Source organism: Colias croceus, chromosome 2, assembly GCF_905220415.1.
Source record: "Colias croceus chromosome 2, ilColCroc2.1".
In the NCBI taxonomy this organism is placed as follows: Eukaryota; Metazoa; Arthropoda; class Insecta; order Lepidoptera; family Pieridae; genus Colias; species Colias croceus.
The window spans coordinates 550,799-577,421 of NC_059538.1; the positions used below are offsets into that span (position 1 = coordinate 550,799).

Here is a 26,623-nt window from a genome sequence, read left to right on the forward strand (position 1 = left end):
ATGTTATTGATACTTGACAGATGCATTTGCCCTAAATTCTTTATAGCGGCGTCATGCTCCAGAAAAGTTTCGCAAAATGATGATATTCCTTTGTGTGACAATCCCGTAAGGAATAGCGTGGATTGCACAGAGTGGCTATCCTTGTGATTGTGCCTAACCGGGTCAGTGTTAGGCCGCATAGCGCTGCATAAATAGACACTCCACTCCCCCCCGACCCTCGCCCCGCTGCACTCGTGAATATAGTGGAAGAAATAGGGATACCTACCTAATGTGTTTTATTACATCCGGTGTTAATAGCGTTCAATTTAAACTGAAAAATGGATACTGGTTTGAATTCTAAATTTATATGTGTATTTTTTGCATGAAATTACTGTTAGACCTTACATTGTAATAAGGCATATCAATAAAAGTTTATAGTTTCATACATGAATTAATATTTATTTACTACGACCTTTTAAAATGTTGTTTCCCGTTAACTACGTTACTAAGCCATTTTTTATCAATGTATAGAACCACAATAAGTTTTATGCTCTTCCAGTATTTTTTCTTCTACAGTTTTTTAAAGTATTCTAAGTTGTTCTTGAAGTGTTCTATTTCCATCATTCCACAGAGCGCTATAGTCACAAAGATCCATTACACTATTTGGCAACCCTAACCATCCGATATAAAGTCAAAGTATTTCGCAACGAGTTTACGCGTCCGCTTAGCGCCCGCTGCCAAACCGAAGTGTTCCAGCGAGGAGCGTTGCAAAAGCGTAGTTTTTCGGCTGTTACACACGCATATTTCAATTAGAATTTTGACCGTGCTCGCTTGAGCCCTTGCAGTTATATATACTCATCATGCCTTGACCAATTAAGATGCTTTCACATAACAGAATTCACTATTCACCACTCACCAGATCTGTTTACAAGAATTAGGTGCGTTTTCATCAAACTTGCAGATACGTGTACCAGCACCCTTATATTACGCGTCATCGGCCCTGGGCCGTGGGAAAATGGGACGGTTAAAATTAGCGAGACGATTTTCGAAATTGTTCTCGCCGAATTAGAAGGGAAGAGTATCAAATTATATTATAGCTGCTTGCGTTAGAGAACTATGGAACTATCTGGATCTTCGATAACGCACGTCGAAACGCAGCGTAGTGTCATCGGAACGCTCTGTTTTACCTTGATTATAAGAAAACAACTACCGAAACCAGTTTTTTTTCATTGTGAACAAACTATAGATTGTCCATCTGCGTCAATATTAGAGATATCGAATAAACGAAACGCTACGAAACGTATGATGTACACTGGATGCTCGAAAATTGATTAAAGAAAAAAATATTTAACAAACTATTCGACTATTAATGGTATAATAACATTGTTTTTTTTTAATTCATTAAAAATGTCCTGTCCAGGACTTTCCCAGTCAACCCATTTTTAATACATTTTTTAATAGACTAAATTTATTATAAAATTGGTCTCATTCTATTATCACGCAGTTGAATTTCGCCTTATGTTCGGATCTTAGACCATAACATAATTGTCTTTAGTTTTCTCAATATCTTCTAAATGACTTCTGTAATACGACGTCCAAATAAGATCCGGAATAGGACCAAAATCAAATGACAATAAGTTGTCAATTCGTTGATAACAATTAGACGCGGCGTTCCGGCCTGATTCCCTAGTCAGGGTCAAGTGGAGCAACGTGCTTGAAATCACGAACCTTGACCCCCTACGGCGTTATACAGCTTCTATAATGGAAAATCTTGGTGCTCTAAGAGAATAGGAAACTAGCTAGCGAAAGAACTTGTAAAAGGTTCTGTACAACCTAGCACACACATCTAAAAGAGCATTGAGATACCGAGATATTTCATATCCATTCGCGCACGTTACAAAATTATAAACAAGACTGATAAAACAAAAGATATAAAATAATTTCGTGCAATAGTTATGACGTAATACACTTTGTTAAACCACGATTAGTTCGAGAACATTCGACCAATGGCGCCGTTTTCAGGGCGGCCGGATTTCAACAGGAAATCAGTATTAGAGATGAACGGAAGTCGAAAATGCCTGAATATCACGCAATGTGCGCGCCAAGAGGAGCTCCATTTGCTATATTTACCGCTAATAAACCCTTCCGTATCCTTGCCCCCTTCCTCTCAGATTAGTTATGGTTAATTAGTTCGTAACTTATACGTTAAGTACTTATTTAATCAGCAAATTAATATTTCTAGTATAGTTATAGTAATTAATATTACTAGGTACTTTAAAACGTATAAATATGTATAGGTATCATATTTTACCACACATTACATTCTATCCTACCCTAGATAAAGCTAAAACACTTTTACTGCATACAAAAGAATGTATCAGCCACTTTTACTTGATTGATCCAAGATGGCGACCGTAAGGAAGTGCAGGAATTCGCGAGGCGCGTTTAAGACGCGCGGGGGGACGCACGGAGAGAGGGGAGGTGTGACCTTCGCGCGTTGATGCAATGTCGCCGTGTCATTGACCACAGCGCCGCGCAAACAGTTGCAACCCCCCTCCCGCCCTCACACCCCGAGCCGACCAGCCCCCCTACACCCGCATCTCCATAACACCCCCGCCTGCATACACAAACTTTTGCCCGTTTTGGATCAAAACCGTACCGTAGACAACTACTATCGCTTTTATATATCAACAGAAATCATTTATTAAAATTTAATCCTAGGTAGGTATTCAAATTTAAGCAGTTTGTGCGCGACCTCGCCGAGTTGCCATACATAAAACATTAATATAATTTAATAAGGCGACATTTCTAGTTACATGTGTTTACGTAAGCGGGGTGGACGAACTCTGTTCGAATCACCTTCGCGGCGTCCCAATATACAGGTTGAGGTCGAATCGACAATAAAAGTAGTTTTCGATAATACCGAAGCGAAGTCGACAAACAAGATAGGCTTTCGTCACAAGCGCGGGAAAAATGACAATGTCAAAAGAACAATAATGACACAGCAGTAGGGCCAGTTAAAAAAAGAATTCTCTGAATTGCGCAATTGTAAAAAATTGTTTAGTATCTTCCTGAACCTGGCCCCGATCCTGACCTTCCACAATATCTAAAAGCCTAAATACATCGCAAACAAGCGTGGCGCTGTTCGATAAGTGCATCCGGGCACTATTTGCATGTGAATTAAGTTTAGGCCGATAGCCTTATCAGGGGTTATCGGGCCGGCTCGGACACCTATGTTCCCGTTTTCAAAGTTATCTGTCTTATTCGTTCATTGCTTCGGGATATGTTATGAAAACAATTTTTACGTTATGTCATTAATTTAACATGCACGGAAAATTTGCATTCAACGTAAACAAGTTCAGTGCTGTTTTAAATACGATTTAAAATTTTGTTTTAATCGATAACGTGTATTGTAAAATAACTGCACGTCTTTGAATGCATAAAATTTTTGTAATAAAGATTAAGTATTTATGTCTACGAATTTTATTGCAGCTTCTGAAATATAAAACAGTCGTATCCAATGCATTTTTTACATTGGAATAAAAATAGGAATTAGATAAGTGGCAACTTCCTATTTAGATAATGACTGACAAATGTATAACCAACAAGTGATAACTGCGTTAAAAACAACCGACTTCAAACTTGCACTTGCAAAATTTACAAATACCTACAGACAAAAATGCTCATAAAATAAAAACTACTGGGCCTATCCGAATAAAATTTTTATGGGACCAATTCGACACCATCCCGCATCGAACAAAAAAAGAATCACGTAAATCGGTTCAGAAACCGCGGAGTAATCGGTGTACATAAAAAAAAAAAAAAAAAAAAAAAAAAAATATACCGGCCGAATTGATAACCTCCTCCTTTTTTTTGAAGTCGGTTAATAAAAAAACTCGAATATCCGTAATCAGGCTATCACCAATTTGAACATAATATGCGCTGTATCGAGACAAAAAATTTCAGATACGAATATTTTTTTTATTTGTTTAACATAATTTTATTTAATACTATTCATTATTTAGTTCATTATTAAATCGTTCCTTTAATTTATGAAAATATTATGTTGAATTTGTTATTTTATATTATTAATAACCGACCTAATCACATTTTGTATTAAAAAGTAATAAAGGTTTTTGAACTGTTTCTAATCACACGTAAAATTATAATTTGCCACGTAATAAATTTCTTTAATCTAACGCGATAAACGAAAAACATTCTAGAGGTATATTTCCATGACATTCTTGTTTGCGTAAAAAAACACCTATAAATAGAGTAAATTAAAATCAACCTTTTTCAAAATATGTTTTAATAATTGTAATTTGTAGTAGTATACTGTTCACCATAATATTATGCATGAAGCTATAGCAGAACAATAAACGCCACAGACAACGTAAATTTTTCCTATCATTTGGTTTTTTAAATTTAAATTATAAGGCAAAGGATACACAACATACCAAATAGAGAGCGGGTAACGTATCTAGCTCTTTTATATATCATAGCAACATACAGCCAACTTGTTTGTCAACCACTTTCAAAATAAATCTTGAAATACTTTACAATAGAACAAGAGTATTATATTTCAATGTTAAATAGCAAGCAGGAAACACGATTAATTTATCAATCGATCGGCGGGATATTGTTCGATGACGTCATAAAGGATTACGCCATATTGCAAATCGACCAATGACAACGGGCTCTCGCGACATTCGTATGCAAAATACAAATATTTTATGTTGAACCACTCATTGAACTCAATAACTGTAAAAAGATTGTGAGTTTCAATCTTATATTATGTGTCATGAATTACATTTCTATTATATGTACAATGTTCAATTGCTATTCTTCTTCTTCTTTTTCTTACTTAAAAATCGTTAGTAAGTATTAAAAAAACTATCGCATATTATAAAGTCATTCGACATTGCGTTTTCTTCAAAAAAAATATTTTTGTCAAGCTCCTATTCTTTTTTTTTATAAATAATAGATCCATCGTCCCATAGCGAGATATCCCATACATATCGCTGACCCCATTACAGTGTCGCCCTCTAGCGTTATCTTTGTTACATAAGGTGCATGCGCCGGCGCAGCGCTGACCTTACTTAACGCAGCTCTAGTTGTACTGTAAATAATATTACTACAGTTTACGTAAAATATAATTTATTGGTAGTTGTAATCTTTAACTTCAAACGACTGATTAGAAAGAAATGGCCTGTTATTATTTTTCTCAAGAAGATAAGATGCTAATGGCATTTAATGTTTTTCTTCATTAAGTAACAATGGAATCTCGGAATTCTGTTAAACGTTTACAATTTTATAAAGACCGGGCATTCGGACGAAAGGAATTTTAAATAAAATATTAAAATCACATTACAAAGAATAATGTTTACATAATGTTGATAAAGAATTATCACAGAATGGAACAAAAATTAGACGCGACAATGTCACTTTGATACGCCGCAATTTATAATTAACAATTATTAACCTTGACAACGAAATCTAGACATTTATTAAAGTAACGAGAGCCCGCGGCATTCGGTCCCCTGTTAGCTCATGTGCGAGCTAAAACACAAAAACTTTTAATGAGTACCTAGCAACGGCTCTAGGCCCCGTAAATTAAATCCCTAACAGCCTCTACAAACAGGGATCAAAATTTAATTCTACCGAGAGCAGATTTTCATACTAAAATATCGTTTTCATCTCGGTTCGTGTCTCTCGAATTACCTAGCGTATGTAATAAAGGCGCAGAAAATGAAGCGCTCAGTGAAATCTTGTGCGGGAGACGCGGGAGTGTGTTTGTGTGAAGGTCAACTGGCGGCGTCATTTCCTGGTCATTGCACGCCTCATCCGACGTCGCGCACACACACGCACCCACACACTAGCACAAACACGCACACCGCTTTCCGGTCGCACAGGAAAACGTCCTATGTAGCCATTGTGAGTTGTCTATGGAAGGATATGAGTGCATAAAAATTGCATTGTTTATGCATGACAATCAAACTAGAATGCCTGAATCTTGTGCGTTTTGCGAATTTAAATTTGTTATCCTTTTTTTTAACGATTTCCTCTGGATAGGTTGGCAGAAACATGTTTTGTAAAAAAATCTAATTCATGCATAATTAAAATACATAAATGTTGTAGGTGATATATTGAAAAGGCATAATCCATATTTATTTACGTGAAAATTTAATCAAAAAAATTGTCTAAAAACTATTTATATTGTCTAAAAAACAAAGCCATGTTTCGTAACTCTTGCAATGTGTTATCTCTTCCGCCAAAAGATAGAGCATTTTGTTTGCGAAATATTCGCTTTTGTTACTGAGAGGAAATGTCAATATCTCTCCGGCTTATAATTTTATCGTGATAAGAATTTGCAAACTACCTAAAAGATAATGTTTGATGCTTAATATAATATTAGCAAGCTAACAAGAAATTAAGTAATTTTCCGACAGCAAGAAAACGTAAAAATAAATACCTAATTCCAATTTGAAGAGCATACCTACCAACATTTCTTGTTTTCTCGTTGACAAATAAAATAAAAGCTTGTTTTGCAACATAAATTCTTGTCCTCGACCTTAGCAACACGGAAGGTGACCTAACATTTGCCAATAAAAACTTTCGGGAATATAATTGAAGCCAATCGTCGCTTTGGCGGAGTCCCAATTAAAAAATGTACAGAAACAAGGGTTTTGAAACTTGCTCTTCGACTGTTTGACGTTTGCTGTCTTCAAAATTCGGTTAATTCAAATATTGTTCGATTTTCGAATCGCTGTCAATTGTCAAAGCGTAGCCGTAGGAAGGCTATCGTGTTTCCTAACCGCATTGGAGCGAGACACTGTTTTATGTATACAACAAGAGGTCTGTGGGTAACCTATTTATTACGCGGGATGCGCTCGCAACCGGTTCCTGAAGTGTTAGGGGGACGCCAAGGAATAAAACAAAGCTAAATGCCAATGGTTTAAGGTTTATATTGAAGCAATTTTCCCATAACTTAATGAGTCTAGCGCTACCCGTATACGGCGTAACCTTGATACTGCAGAACCAGTAGGATGCGGCCAATGGCTAAATATAGAACGTTATGTCGCTTTTTTCTGTTCTGTCTTCCCAGGCTCGAGAGGGATTTTATGGCGTACATGGAAACGGTTCATTAAATTGTAAATACCCGCCAATAAGACGCCTCATGCCGTTACTAAACGAGCTCCTTGTTTTGTGGAATGCAATCGAGTATATTCAGGATTAAACAAACTTAACTTTATCATCGGTACTTCTAATAAAATTGCTATATTAGCGAAATACAAGTGTCGTCATTTAAGGCATTGCGTAATTGTAAGTATTTCCGTTTACCATTTCATAGGAAATTTAAAACAAAAACCACAAAGAAAATCTAACGTTTTTAGGGTCCGCGTAAGAACTTTGTCACCAAGAAAATTTATTTATGTAAGTAGTACACTTGGATCGTTTTAAGTTGTAATTAACACGCAAACTTGACTGAAATAACCTAGTTTCAGCACTTCCGTTTAGTGTAACGAAAAAGAACAATTACCACAAACTTTTCCTTTCATAGTTATAAACAAACAATAAAAACTTCCAAAAAAATAAGCTACGATATAATAATATCTAAATAATGTTATATAATAACAATTTTATCACATTTCCGCCATATATCGCAAAATTAGTTAATAATTGCGCGAAACGATGACTTTTGATTTGACTCATTTTATTTTCTATGTCAGTTTGATAAATAGCTTCAATTTTTAAATGAACTTGATCTTTGATGTACCTAACTCGTATTCACATGAAACGTTATCGTGCTTGGCTATTTTTATAGACAAAGATATTGACTTATTATGTGCGTCAATTATTATATCTCCTCTCTACAATCTTTTTTTTTATTTATCTCTTTAAAATGTGACCGCTGTTGTTCGCGCGCTTTTAAATGTCAAATAAAAAAAAACTAAATTAGTCTCTTTATGAAGAATTTAAGAAATAATACTACATCGTAGGCACTTATTTTGATGAACGCACACACGTGTCAATGGGGTGAATGACCGATGATAAGTCGCGCGAAAATACGCGACTTAGATAATATTATTAGAAAGAATATGGCGGATTGCGGACGCGAACATGACTTCTGTTTATCGCGCAAACTAAAAATACTATTCCATCGCGTATGCGTTCAGCGTTACATAATATTATCAGTAGGTAGGTATGTTATTTACATTTTTTCTTAAAATAATATTTACAAGAACACCCAGACAATAAAATTAAAACCCAAAGAGTAGAGATTTGTTCTGTATTAGTAGGTACTTATAAGTTACTAGTTTACCGCCCGCGGCTTCGCCCGCATTGTCTAAATCCTAATAAATTATATACTAAAACCTTCCTCTTGAATCACTCTATCTATTAAAAAAACCGCATCAAAATCCGTTGCGTAGTTTTAAAGATTTCAGCATACAAAGGGACATAGGGACAGAGAAAGCGACTTTGTTCTATACTATGTAGCGATGATAACAATAATATGACAATCGGTTAGGAAACATTTACTAGGTAAAATATAACACATGCAAAACATTATTCAAATTGTTTTACTACATAATTCCAATATTTTTAACGGAACTACTGCAATCACTCCAGGTATAATTAATAATTTCTTATCGTTAAAATTACACCGCTAAATAACACAATTACAATTTTATTGCAACTTCCTTATTTCAAAAACTGTTCCAATCGTGTTGCTAGTTCGAACAATAATTGTGGCAAAGCAAAATACGATATTGACCTGAAGAGCGTCTATTTTGATCTACAGAAAATGTTTTTAGGTCGGAAGTATCTCAGCTCGGCAGTCGGCTCAGTTTTATGATTTTTCCGCGAATACCTCAAACAAACAGCTGTTAAACAAAGTTGGGTTTTTATTATGTCGGTACCTACATACGTATACTAGATATAGATAAATTTATGAAACTTGCATAAAAAAATAGATATCGCTATTTTATCAGTTCTTGATAAGTACGTTAAGATTGTTAGATGTTGTGAAAGATTGAATTACAATTCATTTCTTTTTTTATTTTCATCGTACAAAGAAACTGAAATTTGAATAATAAATTGTTTGCTTAAACTTGATTTATGGTATTAACACTGTCTGATCTTTGTTAAACTTGATTTTACGAAATGATATAAAACTTCTGTTTATTATTGAATCAATAAAAAGTGCACTTCTAAATTTAAATTTCCCGCGCATGCATCTTTTTTTTTTCTAATTGTCTATGGCTCTTACACTCGTTTACAAAGATGATACTAACGAATAGAAATAGTTCAAATAAAATAAAAACCCAGTAAGTGATAAGCGCGTAGCAGATAGTATTAGATTGCGTCAAGCGCTTGCCTTGACCCCAATACCCGGCTCGCCGAGCCACGTTTTCCTCTATACATGTCAGTTTCACTTTCAAATAATAACATATTACACACTTAAATTAATATATGTCCTGATATCTAAATACAGGACCGGTGCAATGAATAATTATTATTATATTATGTAAGATATAAAAGTTATTACACTTTTGGTAGAGACGGTTTTTTAAATAACATGTAATAAGTTCATGATATTTTTTTAAGAAATGTGTTTGACAGGTCTTTTTGTCATAAAAAATCCTTATTAAAAATGTCATACAAATCAAAATAACTATTAATAGACATTAATAATTACGTACCTATTGCGTACCTACAATGAATCATGATGTTTCACTTCTACGATAGATTAGTTGTCTATGAAAAGAAAACGTTTCCGCCACACAACACTGTATTGTTAACACTAGATTGTTATCAAACAAATTGAGCTAGACTTCTCAGATGTATTCATCTTGATTATACAACAATAATAAACAATGTATTTTGTATTATACATTCAATTATCATTAGTATACATACTGAACTTAACTATAATTTCATACTTACTGCCTTTGAAAAAAAAATTTTTTTTTGCATATTTTTCACATAGACTTTGAGTGAAATTGAGCTTTCTCCTAGGGAACAAGAATGAAAAATATGCAACAAAAATATATCACGAAGTGAAAACCTCTTTATATTTGGGAATATTGGTTTAAAATTAAAGAACAATTTCATAAAGCAATTGCAACATTGTTTATCAGAATGAACATTCCTCTAACCCACTTTACATTACATTTTAATGGAATCCAATATCGCAGTGCATTTCCTCTTTAGATAATTACGGTTTTCGACCCAACAATAATAACTGAGTTGAGTGTCGCAGGAAAACTGGTCTTTGGAAATAAATGGACAAAATATCGATTGAACTCTACATAACACAAAATGATATTTTTTGTTATAAATCCCTTTTTATATCCTTTTATATATATTTATTTATATATAAAAAAAAGGATTTGTAACAAAAATATCATATATCCTATCCTGCACATAACAATTTGGATGTAGACTCAGAAATAATTCTTCATAGATTTCTCACGTAATAAAACAGTAGTCAGCAAATTCATCCGTATAATTTATTACAAACGTCATTATTTATAATTTTTTTGTTATTTTCCAGTGGGTGGCGTGGAGAGGGATCCGTACGCGTACGGGTACGGCGGCGGGGGGGGCGGCGTGGGGGGGCACCACTTCGCCGCGCCCGCGCCGCCGCCGCTGCCGCACGACGACCTGCCCTACTCCGTGTTCGACTTCGGCGACTACCAGCGGCACCACCACCACAACAAACTGAAGCCCAAGAAGCGGCCGCGCACCGACGCGCCGCCCACGCCCGGCGTCAAGCGCAAGTCCCGCGAGGGCTCCACCACCTACCTCTGGGAGTTCCTGCTCAAGCTGCTGCAGGACCGCGAGTACTGCCCGCGCTACATCAAGTGGACGAACCGCGAGAAGGGCGTGTTCAAGCTGGTGGACTCGAAGGCGGTGTCGCGGTTGTGGGGGCTGCACAAGAACAAGCCCGACATGAACTACGAGACCATGGGGCGCGCGCTGCGCTACTACTACCAGCGCGGCATCCTGGCCAAGGTGGACGGCCAGCGCCTCGTGTACCAGTTCGTGGACGTGCCCAAGGACATCGTCGAAATAGACTGCTCGCTCGCGTAAAGTGCTAAGTGAATCTCTCTGGACGCTCGTTCGACACTCGTTTTTCGCTCTTACGTATTTTTCACTTATAGTAAATTCTTCTCATCATGCATTACGGTCGCTTCTAACGTAATCCGATCGATTTTGAATTTAATATATATTTACAGAGTAGGAGAGACGAAATTGATTGCTCAAACGTTTATATATCTATTTTTAGGGGAATTTCAAAAGGAACACTTAAATTTGCTAGATGTTATATGGTATGGAGTGAATTTTGTATAATGTTGAAACGAATTTTTAAATGTTTGTATTGATATTTGTATACATGTATCGTCGGCTCCGACTGTACGCAGAACTTCCTACCTCAAAACTACGCAAAAACACATATTATGAATATACAATTTATTCGACACAGTTTTTTACAATATGCAATAAGTATAGTCTAAATAAGAGTTTTATTAAATAAATATTTACGTAAAATGTTTATATTATAGTGAAAATTATCATATATCCCTCAGATGAATATGTATTTTCCTTTGGTGCTTTCGATGCATTGCATACTATGTTCTTGTTACAAATTAATCCTCATGTTTATATATTATATATCTATTAACTATTAATTATGTAAATCAATTATCTAGCCGTTGTTCCTTTGTTGTGGCCCGACCTCTATAACTGCGACGAATGCACCTTGATGACACAACAGATTATTTATTAAATCAGTATTTTAACGTATATTTGTGACGGTTAAAGTTCGACCATAGTCCTGCGAAGGCATCGAGTGCATTCCGCAATTATTCATGGTTGTTAAGTCGTCTGACACTTCTTTTTTCCAGTTAAATAAAATGTCCGACGTCTTAATGAAACCGAATTTTCAATTGATATTATTTAAGTGTTTGTGGGATTTTAAATAAATTCTACGATTGTAAGTACTGAAACCTACTGCCAACTTTCTGTTAGTAACTGATGAATAGTTTAAGTGATGGAATTCGTGCGTTAATTGTGTTAATTATTACAAATAGATATGTTTACTTGTAAGTGAGCTGTTTTAGAACACGTCTAGTTTATTTCGTTTATTTAAATTTATGTTAGTACTGTTGGACGGGGATCTCGAGCCGACATTATTTGACATATCAGAAAAATAAAATTGTCTATGGAACTTTCCACCGATCGTATTCGTTTCGCTGCATATCAAGAAAGTTCAAAAGCCGAGTAAAGAAAACTAGGTATTTATGTGATATAATTTCTATCAATATCATCAGCTCGAGACCCCTATTTTTGTTACCTGAATAAATATTAATAATAAATAACGATTTGTGGTCCAATGTTAATGAAACATAATACTTTTATCTAAATAGTTGATAAATAAATCGAATAAGCAGTAGTCTAGTTCGCGTTGCGTTTTATCAAACGACGCAAAGACAGACGAAACATTATATATTAATACACATACGTACAATAATGTATAGTTTTTATTTGTCTATGAGTAGAACGGAGAGGAATTGTTAGTTAAGAGACGCGTCCAAATCTTGAAGATGTGGCGAAGTGCGTAGGCCGTGCACGCAAAACTTTTCCCATATGTTACGAGATATTTTTATAAAACGTTGAAATATATCATAATTATTATTAGCGAGTAAGCAACAGAACTATATCGGATGGTCGGCCTGCGCGCCTCGAGTGGAACTGATGAGGGTCCGAAGCCTTAGGGGAATCGAAACGTTAAGAATATGGGTGCTAAGTGTGGGAGCATCGGAATGCAGACTCATACTTTAAACATACCTTCTACTTAAATATACTTTCATTGTCTGCCCAGTGTTAACATTGAACGCGAATGTTAGGGACGCCGAGTCCAGCAAACCAGTCCAGTGCCCGTTTCATGTGATTACAATAAATATAATAAAAACGTGGAAATTTTATTCGTATTTTACGTAGTTAGGCGAAATTCCCGAAAGGACTTTCTATCGGAGCTATTTTCTTGCTTTTGTAAATATAATTGTAGGTTAACTTATTTATTTTGTCTCACGTGAGAGCATGATTGCCGGATCCGCGCAATTGGCAGAAGCATCATCGTTATTAGTGTATTTTTAAAATTCTATTTAAATTCAACTACCTATCATATAAGTACGAATATACAAAGAGGAATAACTTTCTATATATTTAGATAATTCATTTTTTAGCCCACTGCGCAGATCTCGATACCGCGTGATACATTTTTTTTTCCTTTTTAGGAAAGTTCGTTCTATAGGTTACAAATTTTATTGTAAAATATAAAATTATATAATAAATAAATTTAATAGTAGGTAATGAATGGACCAGGCGATGGCAGGGGAGCGCTCTCAGAATTTATAATTCGGCTAGTGTTGAAGAGTTACCGGTAGGCAAAATGTCAGAGCGACATATAAAATTATGCTCGATATAAAAATTAAATTTAGTCGAATTGATGTTGTTAACGAATCAAAGTTTCTAATAATTAATGTACTTAAATTTTCAATGTAAATTTTAATGGCACTTCGAAAAATTATTGTTAAAATTATTTTAATTGAGACTAGTCTTAGTATCTTAAAATTTCATTTTTAAATTATTTAACGCCGGTTCGGCAGGGGCGTGATGGAGCGGTTTCTGAATGGCCGCTGATGAAGCACAGATTATGAAAATGTAAATAGGATAATTGAACGCACACCCTCATGACCCATAGACGATGGAGTCGCTAGATAGGCTCTATGGAGTAGACATTGTGAATTATAGCGCGGAAGCAATCAGAAGGTTAGTGAATTTGGTATATAAGGGGGAGGGGGAACGTCCGAATGGTAATTACACGTTTTGTCTACGTTTTCATTATAAATAAATATACTAAATCGTTAATTAATTAATGTCCAAAATTAATACGTAATTCGTAAATGTTGTGTCTTGTTTTGTCTATTTTTAATTTAATTTTAATGTACGATTTACTTTTTGCAACGAAATTTAGAGCCTGCTTGATGCGTTTAATTCGAAAATTAATTTATTATATTCTGAGAGTTATGTGAGATAGTGATTTTGCGTTACATTTGCTTTTAGGTTATTGCAGTTAAAGTCCGTTTATTTTAATTTTAGTTGTATAATTTAACAAATACTGTATTTCTGCCCCCTAGTTAAGTTATTTTTCTATGTATAGTTAGTTATAAGTGTAAATGATTTAGCACATAAATTTGATGCATGATGATAATGTTAATAAAATATCCACAATAAAATACAACTTTATCTTTTATTACCCACCCTCTAATATTAAGATTATTATAGTTACCTATTGGCGATTCAATGAAACCATATTGTACAAGTTGACTATATCAACGAATTTAATGAAAATACCAACATCAATAAATAATAAGAAACATAATTATATTAGTTATTACTACTATTCAAGTGTAGTTTTATAGTTTATGAGAAGACAATGGTCATGATTTCTTACTAATTTGTAACGGGTATTATTTGTAAGTAGGTACCTACATGAAACTCTTTATTCGATTTTTGAAAATTCTGCCACCAGTACCTACCTAGAGCTTCATTATTCTCGAGAGACGTAGGTAATGTAAATATTATAATCTATGCTTTATTGTTTTTACCCACATTTTTACCATTTCTTACTATTTGGGCTTCATTTCTGAGCAAACATCATAGATATTTTTTTAAATCTATTTACTTAAATTAACGAATCTGAAAGTGTGATAATCTATTTTTTGGAGTGAAAACTTCTTTAGCGGCGTTGGGTATAAAATCTTTAACTCGCGTCAGGACACGTGACCTGATCGAAAAAGCGTATGGATATCAAACATGCTCATGCTGAACGTTAATAATCAAGTTTTCACTTCTGCCGGCACTCCCGGAGTGCAACCCGTCTTTTTTTGTCCATGTGTAGGTAAATAATAATTATACAGACATGCTGTACACAGGCCACAGGGTGGAATTTTGAATGACACATGGAGGGTAAGAACCTAATCTTAAAAAATATATACTTATGAAGATAGAAAATTGTACTCGAACGAAACAATCCATTATTTTTTAAATAAATCAAAACTACATTACAAAAATATTTCTCAAAGTTCACTTGCCACGCCAGGGAGGCAGGGAATCGAACCGATTTATATCTGTTAAAATTACCTTTTCTATAGTCTTGTTGTATGGTGCATAGATCGATAAATTCTAAGAAAGCAATACATTAAAAATTACAATTGATTGAAATAAAAAAGTACTAGTAAATGTCTCTACGCTGAAACAACGACGTTAGACAGTTACGCCAGTAACAAACAGATATTTCTGGTTGCTTTTGAACTCTACAATAGTCGATTCGACTACAATGACAACATTATTTAGGTATGTCTTATATTTTTGATATTAGGAAGGTATTTAATAAAAATATAATGTGTCTTTAGGCATCGTAACATAGAAATTAATGATACGTTAATGCTTGCAGTTTCTTTGAAGTCATCCATCACAGCCATCTTAAGCCTCCACCTCCAGGGGCAGTTTATTAAGTTTTTTTCTATACCGACAGGATTGCAACTAGACAATTTTCTATTCAAGTAATCAAAAATTTAAAACGTTGCTTTCATTAAGTTGTAATTACATTTTCTCTATCACTCTATAAACAAAGGTATATTATATAAGCATTTTATGGATATATCTCAGTTTTTTGTAATATTATATACCTTGTGTACTATGCCAATTGTGAAATAATAGATAAATTCCAAAATTTTTATTGAACTGCTTCCAATAGGAAACAACTTCGACTTAAATCTTTAAAATGGCTCCTTTATATTCTACGATCTAAATTATGATAGACGAAGACTATCTGTATGCTTACGTACTCTTTTAGCTAACAGCTTTTAATGTTATGCGTAATTTACCATTCACATAGTCAACAGAATATACAATATTATAGCATAGTTTAGGTTAAAAATAGTGCACCCGGATGTAGTAACTGTTTTCCACTCTTTTCAACCATAAACAAAAATTAAATTTAGTAATTACTGAACGCTTCTCATAGTTTCCATAGACAAGATGACGTGTAAATACTAACATGTCACATTGTCATTTGTATTGACGTGTAAACCGGACTGTCAAAATCGTGCAATAATTCCATTTGTTTCCAAAGAAATAAATAATGAGAAGGAAAAAATAAAGGGAAAGTGTACAAATTACGTTGAATGTGGTTAATTTATTTATTTTTATATATAGAGGACTATTAAAGTATATAAAAATGGTGTTAATGACTATGATCGCCCGGGTCGTAGACGGGCTGCCTCTAGCAGCAACAATGCAAGAAGATGAACAGGTATTAAAATTGAGCAATGAAATTATTTGCAATTGATTTATGTTACAATAACCTGTTTATAACAATCGCATGTCTTCGTTTCACAACATATACGTTCTTGGCACAATATCCATCATTACACATATATATTACCCAAATACATTTGCATTTTTTAATTTTATTTTTGCTTTTTATTTAATTTTTTCATCTCCTCAAAAACTACACACTAAAAAAGTTATGAAAGAAATCTTATAAGAAAATAACTATCATATTTTTATTCCAATGAATTAATTAAATTTGCTAGTAAATTCAAAAATAATAATTAAAAAAATTATACAACTTCGTCAATACTATAGACTAACAATTTAACGGCAATGGTAATTTGCAGAGCGGCTGCAATATCCTGGAGTATCAGAACCAAGCCAAAATGCTGTTTAGGAAGTTAAGTCCACAGTCTCCCGTTCGCTGCTCCATTGAAACTGGCCCTTATCTGTTCCAGTGAGTTGAGGCTTTGGTTCGCTTTTGGTTAATTTTATTTGCGATTTATTTTATTGTTTAACATCTGATAATTTGTCATATTTTTTTCAATTCTAAAAAATAATTTAGTTTTTTTTTTTGTAGCGGTATATTTATTTGCAATTTATTTTGTTTTGTAACATCATCTAGTAATTTATTAATGTAAACTGTTTTATAAAATGTATATATTATTTCTGCCGTTAACATTCATATATTGAAACCAAAAAATAAGAAGACTTAAATTATAGAAAAAAATTGATTCTGCAGCAAGAAAAGTTCTGTACCGGTTTTTGTTAGCGCAAAATATACTCAAACATTCAATCCATTTTTCAGCTATTTGATAGAGAATGAAATATGTTACCTGGTGCTCTGCGAAAGGAATTACAGTAAACGACTAGCGTTCAGTTATTTAGAGGAAATCGCACAAGAGTTCTATCAGCAGTACGGCAAAAGGGTAAGTTTTGTTTGTTTTTAGTTGTTGTAAAAGACAATGTACAGTGAATTTATCCACCATCCAAAAATATTTGTCAGAAAAAATTACAATTATTTTATGTTGGAAGTGAAGAAGTATGAAATAGTTTATCTGTGACATCATAATATGCTAGCAGTGAAACTGTCCCCAAATATTGTGCAACTTATTCATCTAATTAGGTCACAATGAGTTGATAACTTCACAAGATTATAAATGAAAAAACAAATAATACAAATTGTTTTTGGCACAATGATTAAACTTTATAAGCTAACTTCATATTTAAATTTTTAATTAATAACAGTGCAAAAGTATGTCTGTTCGTTCCTTGTTTGAAAGTAAACCATTTTAATGGATTTTAAAGACAGCTTTTAACTACTATTAATTTCACATCATACGTCCATGCGAAAAGCCGCGTATGTCAACTAGAACTTAGATTTATGCTAATAGTTTTGAAAACCATTCCAGGTTAACACAGTAACCCGCCCTTACACGTTCATCGAGTTCGACACGTGGATGCAGCGCGCTCGCAAGCAGTACGCGGAGGGCGGAGCCCGAGCCCGCCGCGCGGGGGGCGCCGCCGCACAACTCGGCGGGCAGCTGGGCGACGTGCAGCGCATCATGATGCAGAACATCGACGACGTGCTGCAGCGCGGCGCGGTGCTGTCCGGTGAGCAGGGGGAAATATAAAAAAGAGGGGGATAGGTCAAGAGAAAAAGAAAGGGGGAGATTTTTTGCAATTGCAGATGGAAAATGCCAATTAAAGTGACTTTGACGGTCCGTTGAATATGATGCACTATGCTGGCCAATGGAATTAGGAGTGGGGCAATTCTGAGTTAATTAGAATTATGGAAGAACCTTACCTTTCAGCACATACCTGAAGAACAATAAAAAAAACTGATTTTAAAACAATAATTTTCTTTTCCAGAACTGGACACGAAAACGCAGAACTTATCAATGATGTCGCAGAAATACAAGAAAGACGCGACATACCTCAACACCAAGTCGATGCTGGTGAAAGCGACCGCAGGCGCAGTGGTGCTGCTTGTGTTCGTGTTGTACTTCTGGATATTGTAGGTTCGATAAACGTCAGTGGATTTGTAGACGAGTTGGATTTTGTATGAATTAATTATATAATATAGGTATATACATAATGGTATTTTTTTACAGCACATGGGAATTAGCGTTTGACTATGTTTCGTTTTTTTTTTTCTTAAAAACTGCTTCTAGTCTAAAATTTATAAGTGTCATGTTAATACATGCTTGTTTATAAAAAAATTCTAGCAATCCACTGACTTAGTGAAAGATACATATAGTATAATTTATGGTTTTTCTCATTGACTGAACCTAAATTTATCCTAAATGATGTTAAGGAAAGTTTTTAAATGCATTCCATCAATACACCTACGGTTTGTTTCACAAATGATTATTTTGCAATATTGACAACATTTAAAATTTATATATGGGCTGATGATGATGATGAAAAAAAGACATAGATTTAACGTAATCAATAAGTATTAAAAATAGTATTTTTAATATCTACAAACTTCATTGATATTTTATTCAATATTGAGACAAAATCTCATTGTTACTAAAACAAACTGTATATAATTTCTTCTAGATTGTAGAACATTCTGCCAAAATTGTAGATAAATTATAATTTATTATTAGTAATATTATTTTCCACGAAAGAATCTACTAAAGATAAAAAAATATGTTACAATATTTACTATCTTAAAGTTGTATATACTACAATTTTTTTTTTTTAATTTTGATTCCAAAAAATTGTTACTGTTTGAACATTTTGCAATATAATCATTTGTCTTGACCATTAAATAAAAGAAATATAATTAAGTTGACAAAGCACAGCGCAAGTTGCAGAAAAATGGCTTGATGGTGCATGTATCCCAATTATTTTTATATCCTGCAGAGGGTGGGGGAATGTTGTAAATGTTTACATCTCTTGTTATTAAATATATTTATTTAAGATATAATAAATGCCTTCTTTTCAAATTTTGTTGTTTTATTTATAAATGTTTTATTTATAAACAATTTTTATTTCATGAACGTTTTTACTTTTTTTTATTAAAAGAAAAAATTCGAAACACTTCTGCTTACCTGACACATTGCTTTATCGTAAGAAACAGGTTAGAAGATGCTTAATAATATTTTTATTGCATAGCTTTTATCACAGACTTTGAGCGCGGTGACCGAATGTAAAAATTCCGTAACCGCGCTCAAAGTCTGTGACTTTATATCCTAACACACTCCACTCCAACCGGCAGAGCGATGCGATGCTATGCAATAGCTTTACCGCGGCAGTTCTCGAGTACCACACATATTTTTATTTTTTAATTAATAAAAATTATGAAAGGTGTGATAGATATATTGCTTAACTAACTTAACTTTATTTTTATTATTATCAAACCAAATACTTATTAAAACATGATGAAAGTCATAATAAATTCAAATATCACAGCACTTTCAACTAGATAAAAATAACTATAATACATTTTCTTCACAATCCTTTTTACGTGTGGCCAAGTGTATGTTGGTTATTCCAGTTATGGCATTCTTCAAACGTATAGCCATTGGAAGGCTTAGGACCTTTAACATGAAACAAACATTTTTTTACATAATTTAAATAATATGAATTTCCTGACTCGACTTTGATAAATAAATAAATAAATATTATAGGACATTATTACACAAATCGACCTAGTCCCACAACATAAATGTTAATATTTGGTAGTGTGTTTGTTACAATGTCTGTTAGTTGTCCATTTTACTGATTTGGATGAAATTTGGTACAACATAGGCTACATTTTTTTAAAGATAAACACAAAAGGGTTGAATAGTGTTAAGCCCCTAATAGACTGATATAGATGATAAAGTAATTGACTATGTAAAAATATTGTTTTAATATATTATTATTCTATTACTCAGATTTTTTAATCACCTGCAATATGTTAGCAAATAATACTGGTTTCTCATGCCATTCAATTGTGCCAAAAATTTGAACTCCATTTGGTATTACACTAGACGGCATACTGCTCCTTAAATATGCTATATTTATGAGCAGTTTTCGTGAGTCAGCTTTAGAATTGTCGTCAATCTAAAATTGAGAATTATTTTAGATTAAAATTCTATTCTAACATAATATTATGAAATTTTGTTCATAACTTCATAACAATTTTTTAAAAGGTTATAAGTATCATAATACAAGTTATTGTGTTTTTGGTTTTTTAATTAGTATTTCTTATAGTAGATAACGTTTTCAACAAAACTTACATCGCTCAAATAAAAATGACCATTTAGACTTTGCAGTATTCCAACAGTACGACATCGAAAAATACCATCCTTATTAATTGTTATTTTATGTTCTAAATCACGTACAGTACCAAAGAAAAAGAAATCCTCCTAAAAAGGGATTAAAAAATATGTTTAGTACACAAGTACTTAGAGTAAATCTTATTCTAATGTATATTTTTAAATATAATAACGCAAATGTTAGTAAAACAAACTAACAAATGGTGTTTGTTCTGAAAATTTTTCATTACGATACGAATTGTACTTGTCACAAGCCATTGTAAAAGTTTATTATTCTCTTTAAGCTAATTAAAGGATAGTTTTTATGATAAATTATTGAAATTTGAATTTATCCATGTTGAAATTTGAAAAGTAAACAAACAATTTCAAACAAACACCACTCAAATTACAACTCACAAGTACCTAAGAGCAATTAACCTATAGAGTTCTTATATTAAGACAGAACAAAATACATATTTTCTAATCTACTTACTCTTAGTCAATAACAGCATAAGCCAGATTGAGATAGCGATAGAGTATCTGCACTGTCTTCAAACGTAGCGCGCCGGCAGTCAGTTTGTTTTCCAACCAGCTGGTGGGCTCAGTGCGTCAAGTGTTTTTAACGAAATATTTAGAAAATATAAAGTGTACAGTGTTTCTTTTTATTTGTCAGTGTGCTAAAATAACTATTGTATGTTTAGCAACCGGCTATCACTAGTCGAATGGGAGTTTTGGATAAAAACAATGTAAAAATATCTTTCCATCGGTAAGTGATTTTCATCAAATTGATAAATATTTATGTTTTAAACCTATTTGAAGGTTTTATCAAGCGCTTTTTTGTAATTTTATGTTGTAACTGTAACATTTACCCACTTTATGGGGTTGTGGAATATAAAATAATGAAATAATTTTTAAAAAACGTCACAATAATATCACGTTTGGCATTTTGTTTACCACCGTAGTGTTGTAACACATCTAGCGTATATTATCGATTTATGACAAAAAATCTATTTCATATTAACGTTGATTTATTTATTTTGTTTCATAAATCAGATTTATATGTAGTTGTTGTTGCAAATAATAGATGTAAATTTTTTACCGCAGGAAAATAAAACATACCACGTGGTTGTTTTATTTGCCCTATGTGTTTTAGTTTTCGTTTGTTGTTTATTAATTTCTCTTTCAGATTATTAATAAATTCATTTTGTTTTAGATTTCCAGAGCTAAATAAAAAATGGGTATAAAACGTGAGACATGAGTTGATTGGACGCCGCCACAATTTGCAATATTGTGTTCACTGCATTTCGAGCCTACGTGTTATCAAGATGGATACTCTAGAAGAATTGTGCAATCTTATGCCTCCTCCACACTACTCGCGAAGTTGAACGAGGTTAGACGAATAGAATAGTGTAGAGAGGCACTTCGGCTTACTTCGTCCAACTTTACCTCGCCTCGGCCGACTTCCGTTTGTTTTCGGTTTTTGCGCCCGAGTCAAAGGGCACGAAGTTACCTGAAGTTCGTTCTGAATATGAACGTATGCGTTCCTCGCGAAGTTGAACGAGTGTGTAGTGTAGCACCGCGGACTTCAGTCAACTTCGGCCGAGTACTTCGCCGAGGAACTTCGCGAGTAGTGTGGAGGAGGCATTACGCTTACGTTTTTTTTTGTTCCTGTAGATAATAAATACATTTGATTAAAGAGAGTGAATTTTTATTTTGAAATTTTTTACACATAAGTTACCTACTTTAAATGTGTAACTATGTGAAAATTAAACGGTTGATTAAATGACAGTTCTCATAGATGAGAAACTACTATTGAAATACATACTTAATATACATGCGTTTTCAAAGAAAAACCCGCATAGTTCCCATTCCTGTTGGATTTACGGGATCAAAAGTAATTTTTCCAAATTTCATTGTAATCGGTTTAGTAGTATTCGCGTGAAAGAGTAACAAACATCCATCCTCACAAACTTTCGATTTATTAGTAGGATGTTAGGAAAATGTTTTCATTAAGACTGTCCTTTTATTAACTTGTTAAAATGCTGCATGATTCCTTCATGCTGACTGTGCCTTTCTCCTCACTCCTTTAACTTTATCATCATTTCCTTCTTTATTTTAAATTACATTTCAAGTTTTAAAATTTCTTTTATAATGTACTACTTTTCCGCCCGCGTTTTTAAAGAAAATCCTGCACAGTTCCCGTTCACGTGGGATTTCCGGGATAAAACCTAACCTATGTGTGTATGTACAAAATTTCATTGTAATCGGTTCCGCAGTGAAAGAGTAACATCCCTTCTCACATAATTTCGCATTTATTATATACGTAGGATTAAACAAATAATGTATTCAACTGAAATTAATTATAAGTTTTGTTTTTTTATTATTTATTATTTCACGAAACCGTAAATGCAAAATACATTCACGATTTTATCGATTGAAGCACATCCCATCACTATCACCTTCTATCTATCTAAATACGTACCTATAGTAAAAATGGTGCCATGACTATGTTGAAACGTAGCTTATTGTCTATAGCTGTCTCATTCTTTCATACGACGTTTTCTTTAGATAGAGAGAAACAAATATATGTAAATTGTATACGCTCGATACAAGTACTCTATAGGTTAATTGCTCTTAGACAAGTACAGTTGACAGTCACAAGCCACAGCTGACACTGACGTTTGACGTTATTCATAACATATTCACAGACTGTATTCAAAATTTTCTAGACCGTAGTAGTATATTATTCACATTATTACAGGTACTTACTGTACCTTTAGAAAGTGTAATTATTAAAAAATAATAAATTTATTGAATAAATAATGCAATCGCAGATAAATCTAATTGACATTTTTTAATAATCTGTAGTTACCTATGAATTTTCAAATACTGTCATTGTCAATGTCATTAGTCATAAATAAAAATAATATTTACGGTGTATGGCGGTGCAAGCATATTGCAAAAATTACTATAAAAAGTAAACATTACATTCAGAATAACATTTGTGTATAGAAAAAGAAAATGCCTCCATCTAACTTAGTTGAACTGCGACCAAATCGCCGATTACTGGATCACGAATTCGAAGGATACAAGTTAAATCTCAACGCACTGGCCCAACACAGTTTGGAACTAATCTCACCAGTAGACAGGCTATATCCCGATGAAGTTCAATTCTCCTTCGTCCATGCTAAGCTCTTTGCGCTTCATAATCACCTCATAATTGATCACTGGGACCACGCGTTCAATTACTACTACATCGACAATAAACAACAAGTTCGGAACATTACGTTTGAGAATATTAACAGTACGTTCCAACAAGCCATTGTCTACGATGTTCCAGCGCACGTTGAAAGAAAATCAGGCCATTTTAACTTATGCTTATTATTCCCTTCATGTACGCTGGCTGTTATAAGTGATGGTACAGGCTATTTACATATTGTGGATACAGGATTACGGAATAAACCTGCGACGGAAAAGCAACCATGGAACACAGCACATTCCAGTTTGGCCCTTGGTGATGGCAAGTATTTTGTAGTTGTTGATTCAAGAGTGCAAACAAAGGATAATAAAGAAGTGCTGCACTGTCTTCTGCAATCTGTAGAGCAGAATGATAAACATTTTAACTCTGTTTTAACATGGATTACTTTTGAAAACGATGGCCAAGGGTGGGTGCAGGCTGCAACAAAACAGGTTCAAGGTAAAGGCATTGTGCATTACGCAGCAATTGAAGGAAGCTGTTCAGCATTGTACATAGCTTCAGATAATTTATTTAAATTTACACAAGATTCAGAAAATGATATAAGTGAGCCCAAGAAGGAGCAACCTCGGCAGATTGTTTACACATGGCTCCAAACAGCAGATGATATAACTATAACTTTACAATTGGAAAGTAATTTTGATAAGAAGCTCTTACATGTGAATGTAACTCCTATGAATGTAAAGATAAGTTATGCTGGTAAAGATTTTGTATGCGGCAAGTTGAAAAATAAAGTAGACAGCGAGTTGACTACATGGAATGTTGGAGAGAGCGGCCAAGTTGATGTTTTGATGACGAAATCTGAGAGTATGATGTGGGATGAGCTGATCGAGGGTGGGGACAAGACTGGTGAGCAGATCTTGGACCCTAGTCTGGTGGAGGAAGTTCATAGACGGTTAATGCACTTGTGTGCGGAGACAGAAGTAAAAGCGGCTGATCAGTCCGTACCTGGTCTTTCTACACAGGAGCTGGAGGAATGTGATGCTGCTTCTGAAGAGGACACTGTATTGGGTATGTAATTATTTTAATAAATTTTACTTATTACAGATGACAGTCAAATTGATAATTTATTCATCTTCTTTTAATATTGGTCTTATATTAGTTTATACTTGTTTTTAATTTATCCCACTTCATAAATAGATCTTAATTTATGTAACATAAAAATAAAAACAGAAAATTGTGAAGAAAACTTTTTCTCTGTACATACTTAATTTATTATTTTTTCAGTTCGATTGGATGCTACAAACCACACCATAACCCACAGAGTTCCACTCAGCGTTCACCAATATTTGTTTAGTCTGAAACTGGAAACACAAGAAGTGCCAGCTCTCTGCCTCAGACATGATGTCGATGCATGCATATGGCAGCCATACTCCCAACTTATTAACTCAGAAACCTGGCCTATTAAACATCAAGGAACCCTCATGGCATTTGGTTACGTCCAATCATCAAAACAGAACAGAAAATTCGTAACATGCCCACCCAATTTCGCCTACAGTGTAGTATGTGAAGCTTCAAGACATGTATTTATTTACAAAAGTACAAACAACTCAAACTGTCAATTACGAAAACGAACCGGTGGGTCAATGAAGAATGTCAAAGTTGGCCAGCAATATGTATTAAATGTTGAGAAGAACGGTGAAGTGGTAGGTATAAACGCGACAAACGAATATTTGTTTATTCTAACAGAGAAGAAGTTACTTGTTATTGAGATGTTGTAAATAAAATGTTATTTTAATGTATGATTGGTTTTTATTTCACATCTCTGTCCAGTAGTATTTACAAGTCAATGTAATTCAAATTCAAATTCAAATTCAAATTGTCTTTATTTGCTGAATGTAGTTACATATAGCTGAGGTACAAATTGTATAGGTGCTTAGACATTCTGCTCGTAGTTGAGCGTGCAAATTATTTAAATTATAAATTACATTAAATAATATTACAAAATCAAATATCTTAAATTATCAATTACATTATACAATATCACACAACACTAGATCTCAATAGGTACATTGCAAAATTATATTAATAAAATTATTATAAATAAATATTATGTCAATTTTTATTTATTTAAGCCTAAGCCAAGTCCTCGTTTATCTTATATGCTAGAAATTCATTTACCGTATAAAAGCATTTTTGTTTAAGAAATGCAGCAATCCTCCATTTAAATTTATTAAGATTACAACTCCTTATATTTGCGGGAAAGTGATTATAAATTTTTATAGCCATTCCTTGACAATTGGCACAAAATAATTTTGATTTACACATGGGGAAGCGTAGTCGGGTGGGATCCCTAGTCTGAAACAGGCTGTCTTTTTCAAAAGTAACAAAATGAGCTGTATGCTTTTTTACGAAAAGAGCTATCTCGAGAATATAAAGGCAAGCTACAGTCAGGATCTGTAACCTTCGAAACATCGGTCTGCAACTATCGAGGGGTCCTATTCCTGTTATAGCTCTGACACACTTCTTTTGAGCTAGAAAAGCTTGGTGTACTTCAGTAGAATTACCCCATATTAAAATGCCATATCTCAATATAGAGCCAACATAGCCGTGGTAAGCAACAGTAGCAGCCCTTTCTGAAACCACATTACGTAATTTTCTAAGAGCATACACGAATCTATGAAGTCGTGATGCAACTGTTTGAATTTGCGATTTCCAATTACAATTCTTGTCAATAATAACACCTAAGAACTTAGTTTCTGCAAGCTCGGTCATTGATGTTCCACGA

General features: G+C 33.8%; 4 protein-coding genes across 9 annotated transcripts in view; 3 read left to right on the top strand and 1 right to left on the bottom strand.

Annotated features, from left to right (window-relative positions):
• The window catches only part of LOC123700744 (ecdysone-induced protein 74EF), a 163,860-nt gene extending 149,570 nt beyond the window's left edge, over window positions 1–14,290 (top strand). For all 6 annotated transcript variants that reach the window (XM_045648065.1, XM_045648088.1, XM_045648095.1 and 3 more), the window contains one exon: window positions 10,538–14,290. In XM_045648065.1, the coding sequence (XP_045504021.1) occupies window positions 10,538–11,076 (539 nt within the window). In that variant the 3' untranslated portion in view covers window positions 11,077–14,290. The remainder of the gene's footprint in view (window positions 1–10,537) is intronic.
• Window positions 14,291–16,108: 1,818 nt separating this feature from the next.
• Window positions 16,109–19,343, top strand: LOC123700787 (vesicle-trafficking protein SEC22b). Its single transcript, XM_045648119.1, has 5 exons — window positions 16,109–16,366; window positions 16,734–16,843; window positions 17,195–17,315; window positions 17,799–18,000; window positions 18,259–19,343. Exons 1-5 carry the CDS (start codon window positions 16,292–16,294, stop codon window positions 18,405–18,407), a joined length of 657 nt encoding a protein of 218 aa, XP_045504075.1. The 5' UTR covers window positions 16,109–16,291; the 3' UTR covers window positions 18,408–19,343.
• A 384-nt stretch (window positions 19,344–19,727) lies between these two features.
• LOC123700794 lies at window positions 19,728–21,015 on the bottom strand. Its single transcript, XM_045648132.1, has 4 exons — window positions 20,859–21,015; window positions 20,622–20,750; window positions 20,290–20,445; window positions 19,728–19,937 (listed from the first exon to the last, which is right to left on the bottom strand). The coding sequence occupies exons 1-4, from the start codon at window positions 20,916–20,918 to the stop codon at window positions 19,833–19,835; spliced, it is 450 nt and encodes a 149-aa protein (XP_045504088.1). The 5' UTR covers window positions 20,919–21,015; the 3' UTR covers window positions 19,728–19,832.
• Window positions 21,016–23,555: 2,540 nt separating this feature from the next.
• Window positions 23,556–25,637, top strand: LOC123700801 (nudC domain-containing protein 1). The gene is made up of 2 exons (XM_045648144.1): window positions 23,556–24,906; window positions 25,123–25,637. The coding sequence occupies exons 1-2, from the start codon at window positions 23,661–23,663 to the stop codon at window positions 25,614–25,616; spliced, it is 1,740 nt and encodes a 579-aa protein (XP_045504100.1). The 5' UTR covers window positions 23,556–23,660; the 3' UTR covers window positions 25,617–25,637.
• Window positions 25,638–26,623: the final 986 nt, after the last annotated feature.